We start from the raw sequence: 13,024 nt of genomic DNA, 5'->3' as shown, positions 1-13,024 counted from the left end.
AGGGAAAGGAATATAATGGAGGCAACTCTTCAAGGTGTTTAGGTATGTCGTGGATTAATTGGGTCTTGAAACAACACAAAAATCGGTTTGTCAGTTTGCTCTGCCTCGTTAAAACGTTTCAATTGTACGGCCATGAAAAATGTAAAAATGGAACGCCAACATGTATATATACTAATATTATGTGTGTGTGTGTGTGTATATAAACTGATATTCTTACACATAAGGGAACTAATTAGGAAGCATGAAGTTTACTGGCCCTTGCATATATAGTTGACTCTGTAAAATATAGACTGAAGACTGGAGAGAGAGAGAGAGAGAGAGAGAGAGAGAGAGAGAGAGAGAGGTGCTGGTTTATTAATTTATTTGCTCTAGGTTGTCAAGACATAAGGTTTTTTGAAGCAGACATATTGGAAGAGACTTAAAGGCCATGTGGTGCTTATTATAATCAACTAGGTCAATGCTCTCAATTAGCAAGATAGCCATCTTGAATTAATAAATTAAGTTCTGATTTAATATTAATCTGCATTTTTGTATTCCATATGCATTGACTAAGCAACTGATTAATTTCATTAAGAATGGAGCTTTGTATATTATCTGGTTTGGTGAACATTTGAACATGTTATATATGTTGGATCGTTGATGATGCTATATATCTGTGTGTGTGTGTGTGATGGAAGGTAGTAAACTTAATTAATAATAAATTAGCTATGTTTACTAACTGTAAGAGCACCTCATGTTATGGGTGTATATAGGGATGTATAAAACATGGGTAGTGCTAGCAATTTTTTAACCAACCTTTGTATATGTAGCTTTTCAACAAAAGACATGTATCATTTTTTACACATAAAAATAAGAGCAACAATATTTTTGGCTAGGAATTAAAGATGGAAAATGGAAAATAGAAAATAATATTTTAAAAGCATTAAATATCTTGGTTTGTGTGTAAAAATGTCAAACAATAGAGTGATATTTCATTATCACAAACAAATATGGGTGCATTTTGAAGAAAATTTGAGGTTTCACCATAAAATTAATTGACAATATGAGAGAAGTAGTCCAACCTCTTATAAGCCCTTGCATAGTTTTGTCTCCAACCAATGTGGGACTTTGTCCTCACATTCTCACACATTTTGGCTTATCACCCTACTTATTATCATTTGATATGAGTTTAAATTTTGAGATATATATGTCTATCCACCATATAGATATCTAAATTTAAACTCATCCAATAGTCATAAATAGGGTAGTGAGAAAAAATATTGCCAACAAATACAAATTTGCAATTTGATACATTGCTCCAGTGATAAAAAAAAATGATCTTAAGTGAATTTGTACAAACAAACAACTTTAGTAAAAATTTGACATGTCATTTGTTAAAGTAAAAAAATTCAAATACAAAAATTAGTGCAAAGGTTAGTAACATTTCTCAAAACACATTATACATCTTTCATTGATCGAAAAGCTCTTCAAAGGACAATTGTTGTAAAATATTCACTTAGGGCTAAAAATATGTGAGCCCGTGAAAACAAGGAGAGAAGAAAACTATCACGTAAACTAAGCAGCCATCTCATGAAATCTAAATTTACATTTCCTCTAATAAAGCAAAACTCACATTTGCATTTCCATAAATGTAATAAGATGTGAATGTATAATTTTAAGTTTTAACATTTCAAATGGGAGAGATTCTCTAGTAGCTGGGGCATGAATTGAATTGAGGAAGAGTCCAACTCCACCAACTTCAAGAGTTGAATTCATGGTATTGTTTTTTATTTTCACATAGTCAGGTAAGTCTTCAAGTAGTTTGGACTACTAGTTCGACATTATATTTATTAGATTGGAAAGTGAATAAAAATAGTATTTCTTCAATTCAATCTTGATTGTTTATTTTTCGTACTACTGAGTAGACAAGACTATTAAAGAAAAATTGCATTTGATTATTAAACACTAGAGTAACCCATAATAACAAATCAATCCTTATTTTAATTTCGATTACAAATTAGTTTATAAATATTTGAACCCTGTTAGTTTTATCTCTTGCAAATAATTGGGTAAATTAGAAAAGTTGGTAGATTTTGTATCCGGTCTAATATTGTGGGTTAGACGGTGAATTGAATTGGGGATATCACCTTAGCAAGTTGGCAACCCGTGTATAGCCAGCTTGGTTGAGAACCTGCGAAGTGTGAATCCATTGGGCCCAAATGCATGCAGCAACATGCCTATAAAGTCAAAACTCGTGAGCGTAATTGCAGTGTTTTTTTCTTTTTCCTTTCTTTTACAACTACGGAGGGCGCGGATGATTTGAACCCGAAACTCAATCAATGAGTTTTAAATGCCCGCACAGCTAATGGCAATGTTTTTTCTTAACTCTTATGGTAGTACTGCCAAGCTTAATCAATCGATATATATATATATATATATATCATATACTGCTAACTGCAGGAATCTTCGTATGCTTCCCTCCATGGGCACTTTGTACTTTGGTAATAAAGTAATATTCTCAAAGAAACTTCCGAGTCATTGCAGACAGGTAACCTACTTTTGATATCATCACGAGCCTAAGTGACGCACTCGCAAACTTACAAACCCTACAATATACATGCCTAACCTAATCTTGGCGGCACACCCACCCAACCCCAAGGGCACGCACAGGTTGCATTGCATGCAAGTAAACAGTATGTGTCGCAAACTTACAAACCCTACAATATACATGCCTAACCTAATCTTGGCGGCACACCCACCCCAACCCCAAGGGCACGCACAGGTTGCATTGCATGCAAGTAAACAGTATGTGTATGTGAGAGAGAGAGAGAGAGAGAGAGAATGTAAACAAAGTTAATTTGCAGCAGCTTAACAAAACAAGAAATATCATCTTTCTGGAAACAGCTTTGTAATTACTAGCTAGCTAATTAGTAATTTAGTATGAAAATTAACCTGTTTAAATCACGTTACTACTCCTGGTAATTAGTAACAGATAAAAGGGTAACTATATGTGAAAGACATGCATGCAGATGCAGCTCTCTCCCCTCTGGTGGTGCCGATCCCCACGGAAACACATCACAGCTGCCTGCTTTGTACTTGTTTTTCTTGAAGCTGTCACCAAAGCCAGAGACATGTCCCCATGTCCCAATCTTCAAAGGGCACGTACGCCAAACCAGACCCATCACAGATCATCTCCATCATCATGTCGTCTTGTCCCATTGATGATATATGATCATGCGTATTCATATGACCCACGCCAAACCAACGCCTTCACTTTCAGCTCAACTATCGTTTACCACATATATTACTCACACGTCACGTTGTCTAGCCCAAAGTTTCGCACAGAGACTTACCTACACCGAATACTACAACATAACATAAACTTACTTACATTAGATAGTCTTAAAGTACACGAGAGAGACTTATCTTCACTAAATACAACATTATGACGTCATTTCAAACTAATAATATAATGTCATTGAAAACATAACATAAACTTACTTACATTAGATACTTTTAAAGCACACGAGAGAGACTTATCTCCACTAAATACAACATTATGACGTCGTTTCAAACTAATAACACAATGTCATTGAAAATCACAAACTAATAACACAATGTCATTGAAAATCACGACATCAAGCATGATTAGTTTAAAATATTACCGAACCTAGTTTATAAATTAGTTTTCAATTGAACTTTCACCAATTCCGTGGTAATTTCTCGAACGGGTACTATTGCGTCTAGGGTACATGTGAATCTCTCTCAAGCACACCCCCTATAAGCTTACCTACACCCTCTAAAAGCTACTGGCTAGCCTGGTGACACGATAAATTCCAAGGTAAGAAGCTACCCCTCTGTGATCGCGCACAGAAAAATCTCTCAGATGACACGCATTCATTTTCCTCTTACAGATGACAAAAAACAAATCCCAACCACATTTCTCCTTTCATGACATCAAGGAAAACTACAGATCTTCAGATTTGGACTTCAACAGAAAATTGCACATCTCTGACTGGAAAATGAAGAATAATATCATCATAAACTAATCATGTAAATATTGAGTGAAGAGAGAGAGAGAGAGAGAGAGAGAGAAAAGGGTATGTAAAACTTAAAAAGCAATGTATGAAAAGAGTGCTAATGCACTTTTATCCACTAATTGCCAGTGCAAATAACACTTCTCTTCTTTTTGTTGCTTTTTTTTTTTTTTTTTTTTTTTTTTTTTTTTAGGTATGTACATGAACTGTAGAAAGAAGAAAAAAAAGGGCACCAAGTGCCTCCTCATGTCCCACAGGGAAAGAAGAAAAAAAGAACAAAACAAAGAGACAAAAAAACAACATAACGAAACAAAAGCACTACTATTGCTGCACTGAATTGAGCAGCAGCCACTGATGACATCAATGAAAGCGACAGGACAGTGATGCGGCGGCGGATGGATGAATGGGGAAAACGGTATGCCGATGCAGACAACTGAAATGGGAATGAGGATGGAGATATCGATAGATGGATTGGTGAGATCATCAATTCTCCTGTATTTTTGGGCCTCCGTACATGGCTCCATGTACAGCTAAGTCCTCAGGTTTCTCTATATCTTCAAGCCAAGCATAGCCTTCTTTCTCATCTTCCGGCACCGATACTCCCCCATCTGAAATTCAAAAACAGAACCGTCATCGAGATTTCTCAAAGTTCTAACAAGCTGCGCTCTTGGTTTTGAGTTGGAATGGAAGATCTAACCAAATTGATACCTGGGAAGCGAGAGAATGGGTAATCAAGGTAGTATTGGCAGTGCCTGCCGTCGGGATCAGAATATGGGGGGCCAAGCACATCGAGCACTGCACATGCTGTCACTGCTGTGAAGCAATGCATGTTGCCTCCATCAGCTGGATAGAGGATGGATGGTTCGCAAGGAGCAGTGAAATCGGCGTCAACCTTAACTTTAGCCAGATGAACACCGGGCGGTGCAACTGCATGAACGAAAGCACATCAAACTGTTAATTTTGTGTACGAATAAAATAGTTTCACAACGGAAGGACCTCGTGACTTCACGAAAAATTTTAGAACAAAATGTCAAGCAGTAAAGGTCATAACCATGAATCTATCGTCTATAAGTTCGAGATGCCACAAGCAAATTACTATTTTCCTAACAGACAAAAGATCAAAAAGGCCGGTAGATTTCTCATCAAGTCCCACAGATTATCTCAAGGAAGATGCAATACAATGCAATAACATTTAACAAGAAAGGTCACATTGTGTCTTTGCTATAGAGAAAAACTTGTGCAAGGGCTCCGGACCACATCATCCGTAGGAAAGCTCTCACTAAAGCATGCAACCCTGTATTTTGGCCGCATTTGACCCCACGTTGGTCCCACCCAAACTAGAAAGTCTTGGGTGCGGCACCAGGAGTTGAGTGTGCACTTACAACTTTCTATACAAATGTTAAGAAATAGTACAATTTTTCAAAGGAGGAATTTACCTAGTGAAGGGTTCGCACTTGCCAATGTTCTCTCCGGGGCACCAGCCACCCAATCGTAGGACTTGATGTGCATTGTCCCAAACAGAAGCTTACTGAAAACCGTCATTCCCGGGTGATTATGAAGCGGTAAGACACCCGAAGGCGGCAAGCAAAATATCCCCATCTGCATATAGGTAACACCTTATAAGAACAAAAGCCACGCTGACTGATTTCGCTTCGTAAATTGCGGGAATGAACCTGGAAGAAACTTACTGAAAATTTTTCGCACTCGTAAAGATGCAGGTATGTTATAACCGGGCTTCGTCTACCTACCGTCACCCTGAAGTACCGCAAATCAGGAGTGAGGCCGACATCATCAGGGTTCATGGCATCTGGCATCAAAACAACCAAACCCAATACGCCACAATGGGGAATCAATTCGAAAAAGGAAAGAAAAACGATTGCAAATAACACTATCACGGATTATTCTCTCAAAATCCTGAATTAAACACGGTTGAATGCAACTAATATTCCATTTGTGTAACCAAAACAGTATCCAGATATAAAGAAATTAACCGATGCAGATATGGATGACCCCCTCTGGCATGAAAAGGGAGATCAAATCTTCTAACGTCTATCATTAATTGACACGTGTTATGTGACAAACATTTTTTTTATACAGTAAATTGATCACCAACCCCGAAAAGATATATATACATATAGATGCATGTATACAGCCGCAAAACTGAAATGCCCGAAAAGACATAAATACATATAGATGCATGTATACAGCTGCAAAACTGAAATGCTCGAAAAGACATACATACATATAGATGCATGTATACAGCCGCAAAACTGAAATGCATGTATCAAATGCAAGGACACGGATTGATAAAATTATCTAAATTTTTTTTTTGGAAAAAATAAAACAAAAATGCACCGGCCGATAACAGACTACGTACAAGATAATGCAAATTCAACACAGAAGACTGATACAAAAATGTGAAATGGTAAAATGGACTCTAATTTTATAAAATTTTGCATCTTTAATTCAATACGATTTTCTAAATTAAAAAAAGAACCAAAATGGAGCTTTAATTCAATCAACTTATGAAATTCTGAGACATTAATTAGAGCAAGAACATAAATTTGAATTCATGCAATCATGCAAAAGCAGAGATAAAAGAATTATACCCAAAACAGAGGATAGCCGTTGGATATCATCAGCGGGGGGAATGACCCCGGCCCCACAAAACGAAAAGACTTCCTTGCAAGTCTCGTACAGCTTCTGAACCGGCGACATCTTCCGCTGACGCCGCCGGCCCTTCCTGGTCTTGCTTTTCGAATTCGTCTCCTCCGCCAATGCCAGAAACTCCTTGCTGCCTTTGCGATTGGGCGCCACCGTTTCAAACCCCATTCACACCCCAAGTTCTACCTTTAATCAAAACACAAAAACCCAATTGAAAGAACTGAAATTTTCGATCTGGGCATTTCAGAAAAACTCAAAAAAATGTAACCTTTCGATCTGGGTACATACCCAATTGAAGAAAAAAAATGAGAAATTGGATTGAAACCCAGAAAAAAACAGCCCAGGGGAACAGAGGAGGGGATGAGAGAGAGGGGTTTAGAGAGAAGAGTGGGGAGTGACAATAACAGTTATATTGTACTGGAGAATGATGGGTGGTAAAAGGAGGACATCGATGTGAAATTTGGCAGCTCTGTTCAAGGAAGAGAAGGGGGGAGCGGGTTGAATGGGTATAAAAGAAGGGGACAAAGGGACTTAGGGCTGAAAGAGAAAGCCGGTTTTGTAAAGAGGAGTGAAAACCAGGGGCCATGGTTTGCTTTCCAGTGGGCTGTTCCCAACAGCGGATTTTATCCACTTCCCTCCTCTCTATCTTTCTTTGTTCTTCCCATGTTGCCCCTCTTTTTCCCAATTTTCACATCTTCAACACTACATATATTCAATTGGATTTTTCTTCTTTCTTTTACTTTTCTTTTTGGTTTTTCTAATTTTCATGTTTTCTTTCTACTATCCAACCTAGTTGTTGATCTTGGGTGGTTTCTGGTTTGCATTGTAGAAAGAGAAGACATATCTCTGGATTTGGGTAATCTAGAATTTGCTTGTATTTTACACCTGTTTTTAAGAGAGCTGACCTTTTATAAGTCGTCATGCATAAACTGCTGCGTCGAACTCTGTAATAAATACGCACAATTTTCAAGTTTCTTTCTGCCATCTAACGTAGATTTTGATATTGGAAATCTGGTTGTGGTTTCTTATTGTCATTGTAGAAAGGGGAAAACTACCTCTGGATTTGGGAAATCCAAATTTGTCTGTATTTTTTCACCTCTTCTTAAGAGAGCTGACTTTTGATAAGTCACCAAACACATACCCGTTGTGTTGGTTTTTGTAATTATTGTGCGCAAATCACGACACATTAACCAATTCATTAACTTTTCAGAGCATTAACGCAACGTGTCAGACGTACTTTTCAATTCTCATCTTCGATGGTTAAAAAGTTGCATAATATAGATACGATTTTTTCATATGTCTTTCATAGTTTAAGTACTTGTAATTACGGATGTAAATAAAGGAATATAACTTGTATTAGTGTCAATTTATGACATGGAGTCTTGTGGATAATTCATATATAAGCAAGGTTCTAAACATCTTCGATACTATTGAAATATCCGTAAAATAGGGTTGCTGAAATTTGAAAGTAGGATGAAGCAATATATTTTCATAATTTCATAGGCAAATAGCAATATTGGATATTTATTGAATTTTTTTTGTGTTTCACTACAATATTTGACCAAATTTTAGTAAAACTTTTTACGTGCGGACAACACTTTGTTGGGTCAAATTATTGTAATAATTATTGTAAATTCAAATGTCATAGTAACAGATTCAATAATCCACTCCTTGTGTTAATATGGTATAATATTTACTAATTTTTTTGTCCGGACATACTTACTTATTTTTACTTTTAAAGGAACACAAAAACGGATCTGAATTGTCCACTCCCTTGAGAATGAGCTTAACATTCCTCTAGGTATAAACTGCGTAGTAGATATATAATTTGTTTATCAAAATAAACATATAATTTTATTTAACTTTTATATGAAAGATACTCCTTATTATTACGTATATGTATGCGTCTACTCACACGTGAATTTTTGAAAATATTATTTTTGATAAACATTAAGATAATTACACTTAATTCATCTAAATTATGGAAAAGATGATTCCAAACTTGAATGCAGAGAAGCACACTATTTAGCTAGTTTATTTATTTATTTATTATTATTTTTTTTTATAAATAAATTTGAAACAATATTTTAAATTCAAACAATGCACTACCTAAAAGTTTTTTCTGTTTACGATAGCGTTAGTAGGTTAAATTGTTAGTGGAGAAAGGGATCGATAAGAATCGAACCCGTACTAGGATGCATAGACAAGATTACTTTTCACCATTGAGGTAAAGCTTCACCTGCCACTACCAAAAAGATTAAATGAATAAATGCATTATGCCCATTTTATATAAAATGAGTTAACAAAAAAATAATTTTAACACCAAGGGTGATGATGTAATTTCACTTGAGCACATGAATCACCTGCATGGAAGTTACTAATTTTTTTTATTTTTTTATTTTTGAGCCAGGAAGTTACTAATGTATATTTGACAAAAAAAGAAGTTACTACTGGTATTTATGTTGTGTTTTTGCCAAAAGTGGTATTCTGTTTATATAGTAGATTTGTGTTATATGGTAATTTGATTATATCTTTTCCAAAATCAAAATGATTACTTACCAAAAAGTAAAACATCTGAAATAATATTTTATGTTTATCAGATCTGGTAACTGATACATACTTACTCCAAAAGTTATATATCACATCTAAAGAAAAAAAAATCCTATCTTTTTCCATTATATTTTGTTTTTTTATTTTTTTGTCAAATTCCATTATATTTTGTTGATTATGATAAGATTGAAAAGCAACTAAAGTATACAATTTTTGACACACATTTTTGCCGGCTCATTTCGTATATATTTCAACGATTCGAACAGTTTAAATTTCAGGTTTTCTCTTAAAAAAGTATGTTTATCAAAACTCACCAAAATTTGAAATCATATGAATATTGAATTAAGGATTTAGAGTTTTTTTTTTGTAAAACCGTATTTGTTCATTTTTTTCATTACAAATGAATATCTTAATGGTTGTGGACGATTCAGATCGTTAAAATATAATATGGCATGGGTCTCAGAAAAACATGTTTAAAAAGTTGCATAAAAAATGGTGTCACAAATACGCACCTTATACAAATATGAATATTTATTAGAGAGTTTTAACGAAACAGTCCTGGTATTGTTCACTTTTAACTAAAATGATATTTTTACTCTAAAAAGTCACTCATGGTACTATTCACTTACAACACATTTTTGTCATTTTGATTAAAACTCAAAGTTTTCAAACATTTTTCATTAGTTTTCCTTATTTATTACCTAACTCCAAAAGCTACATCTAAAGAAGAAAAAAAAGTCCTTTTTGTTGTAAACATTCCTAGTTTAAGGGTGATTATGTAAATCTTAGATTAGATTCGCTTTTAGTTATCATTTCCTATTGTATTTTGTATTTCTTGGGGATGAAGGAATATCTTCTCTCATTTACTATTATAAATAAAAGCACAATGTAAGAGAAATAACAACACACATATTCTCCTAAATTAAGGATTGAAAAGGAGACTCAAGTACACAATTAAATATAATTAATTAGCAATGCCCTCATTTTTCTACACTTTCTAAATTAAGGGATAGATTAGTTTGAACATGTCAGATATGTGTAGAAACATCCGCTTTGACAATTTTCCCTTTTTTTCTTTGGATATGACAGTATTCAATATCCAAAAATAATCTGTACGTACTCTTTTATTTTCTTCAAAAATGATTGTACTTTTGTCTTTTCTTCAAAAATGATATATGCGTACTTTCTTTATTTTTAGTGTAAAATATATAGTTGTACTTAAAAAAATAAAAAGAGAAGTTGGAGAGAGAGAGAGAGGGAGAGAGAACTTGGGTTTTTTTTTTGTATGGAATTAGAGATGTTATAAACTTATAATGATATGTGGATGAGATTTGAAATTAAAAAAGTAATTTTTGGTCTGTACGAAATTACAATATTATCATGATTTGATTTTGTAATCAAATATCAAATTGTTTTTTATCCTCTTTTAATTGATAATTTTTCTTTTTGTTAATAAGTAATTTAGATTATACTGTTGTGTCATGCGGCTAATTAAATTAGATATTATAATAGGCTTTTATTCCCCTCACTTACCTATTTTGTTATTATTCATGCATTCATATCAAATCAATTACTTACGCCTTACGGTGACTGAATTAATTAAAAAACAAAACAAAAAAGAATTAATTAAAAAAATATCCAACAAACATAAGAGAATTAATTAAAAATAACAAATAACAGTAGAGAATTAATTTAAAAATTACAAAATTAATTTTTTCGCATTAATCTTTTTGTTAATAAAAGCGGGATATTTTCGCATTCATCTTTGTTGTTAGCAATGGTTTAGGGTTTGGTGGTGTAACGTGAACGCAGAGAAAGGGTTTGGTGGCGGGTTGAATTGTTGTTGTCGAAAACTAACAGTAATAATCAGCTCTGCAAGAAAATGTTAAAATATACAGACTAGATAATTTTGTACGTTTCAAAAGCCACACCTTTCTCACGACCCTGCAGAAAGTAGAAACAAATTAGAGGAAGAAGAAGAAGAAGAAGAAGAAGAAACAGATGACAGATCAAAACCCAGGTTCCAACCTCGTGAACCTGCAAAGGTGAAGGTGCATGGTAATGCTCGTAGTCTTGGGGAATTATACCTCTGAGTTTCTGACTGTCTGAGTTGTGTTTCTGAAAATGTTTGTGCTAATCTCCAAGGATCATGAGTGTTAACCGAGTTGGGAAAAGTTTTTTCGACAAAAACAAAAAGTCTTTTTTTTTTAATCTAAAATAGTCATGAATTATGTTAGACATAACTCTTTACTTTAGTCCATGATAATGAAAATCGATGGAAATGATTCATAAGTTTGTCCATCATAAATCATTATGATCATTTCATAAAAAATTGGTAAATATTGTCGTTAAATGGAGGGTTTGGTTTAACAAAAATACCCTTAAAAAAGTTAGCACTTCGTCATTCACGTGATAATTTAACTAGGATATTAACAGATTTTTCACAGAAAAGTCAAAATGATTGATAGTATACAAACTCAAAGATTACTTCAATCAATTTTCATGTCAATGATCAAACTGATGAGTTATGCCAATGTTATAAGCTATTTTGGTTTGTAATATTAACTACCTAACATAAGACGACTAACTAACGGAATTGTGTATGCAAATATGAATTAGGTCAATTGATTTAAATAATTTATTTGTTGGTTACATTCTAGTAATAATCTCTCATCTCCAAAATTATAATACTTTAAATATTACTATAATCTTGTAAAAGAAAAGTGTGCATGTGGTTTTGCGAGAGGGAAATGGGGGTAGGTTTAGCTTGTAGGCCTACAAAAATTGACATACATGCATAGACAAACACAACAATAAATTCTTGATTAGGGAATTGGATCCTTTCCGAGGCAAACTCTCGGAATCCTCCTGACCTACTAACACGGACTGTTAGATTTTGATCCAACAGCTACAATTATTATAACTTTAGCGGGGTCTTCCTATTTGTAGCTATTGGATAAAAATTCAACGGTCCGTGTTAGTGGGTCAGGAAGATCCCGATGATTTGCCTCGGAGAGGACCCAATTCCCTTGATTAGAACCACAAAACCTTAATTAACTTTTTATCTAACTTTAATTTGGCCTTATTTTTTTCCCTTTTTATTTGACATCTTCTTTATATATGCTTGGATTTGGAATATATGTGGACCTGGGTAATTTTCCTGGATAAAAGTCTATGGACTCGTTTGGATGTACTTTTAAAATGACTGAAAACGCTTTTGGTGAAAATGTTTTTGAAATCAATCCTTAGTAAAAATCCAAGTAGATCCTGAAAAAGCACTTTAAGTGATTCCTGCAATAAGCACATATATGTACTTCTTTCAAAAAAACACTTAAATTGTTTTTAGAACTCAAAATCAATTTCACCAAAAGCGTTTTCAGTTATTTTAAAAGCACATCCAAACGAGCCATATTTCTTCCTTAATTTCGACACAAAAGGAAAAGTCTTTCTTAAATTATCGATACATCATCTTTAAATCCCTTTAATAAAAAACGATGTACACCTTTAGTTATTGACGAATTCTAACCATAATAAAGGGTGTCTTGACTAATTTCATGCTTTGCTTGTTTAGCAAAGCTTAAGTGATCACACTCAAGAGACCGATTAGGGGATTGACGTGAGATGACTTTTGGTGGAGTCGACTTCCTATGCACTTGTGACTTTAGTTCAGTGTACATTGTATGTAAAATATCAGTATTGGTAAAAATATGGATATGCAAATTTGTGAAAAATATTAATGGATGTATCAATATCGGTTGATTAGGACCACATTATCGGATGATTTGCTTCGGAGA

At 34.1% G+C, this 13,024-nt stretch overlaps 1 protein-coding gene across 2 annotated transcripts; it reads right to left on the bottom strand.

Annotated features, from left to right (window-relative positions):
* Positions 1-4,082: 4,082 nt before the first annotated feature.
* LOC137708190 (plant cysteine oxidase 2) lies at positions 4,083-7,278 on the bottom strand. 2 transcript variants are annotated; one of them, XM_068447206.2, is made up of 6 exons: positions 6,969-7,274; positions 6,626-6,866; positions 5,705-5,823; positions 5,453-5,615; positions 4,725-4,943; positions 4,083-4,624 (listed from the first exon to the last, which is right to left on the bottom strand). In XM_068447206.2, the coding sequence occupies exons 2-6, from the start codon at positions 6,846-6,848 to the stop codon at positions 4,500-4,502; spliced, it is 849 nt and encodes a 282-aa protein (XP_068303307.2). In that variant the 5' UTR covers positions 6,849-6,866; positions 6,969-7,274; the 3' UTR covers positions 4,083-4,499. The 2 variants fall into 2 exon arrangements, with proteins under 2 accessions (XP_068303307.2, XP_068303306.2); XM_068447205.2 differs by having other exon boundaries at positions 6,626-7,278.
* Between the last annotated feature and the right edge of the window lie 5,746 nt (positions 7,279-13,024).

Source organism: Pyrus communis, chromosome 17 (assembly GCF_041283825.1).
Source record: "Pyrus communis isolate YQ-2024b chromosome 17, ASM4128382v1, whole genome shotgun sequence".
Classification (NCBI taxonomy): Eukaryota; Viridiplantae; Streptophyta; class Magnoliopsida; order Rosales; family Rosaceae; genus Pyrus; species Pyrus communis.
This window is presented reverse-complemented; position numbering and strand designations above follow the sequence as displayed.

What these genes read in the sequence shown, in the direction of transcription:
- LOC137708190 (XM_068447205.2), bottom strand. Translation starts at nt 6,848, where the DNA reads ATGGGGTTTGAAACGGTGGCGCCCAATCGCAAAGGCAGCAAGGAGTTT. An exon ending in AAGTGCGAACCCTTCACTAG is followed by an intron (nt 4,944 to 5,452) that starts GTAAATTCCTCC and finishes TCGTTCATGCAG; the next exon opens with TTGCACCGCCCGGTGTTCAT. An exon ending in CCCATTCTCTCGCTTCCCAG is followed by an intron (nt 4,625 to 4,724) that starts GTATCAATTTGG and finishes TTTGAATTTCAG; the next exon opens with ATGGGGGAGTATCGGTGCCG.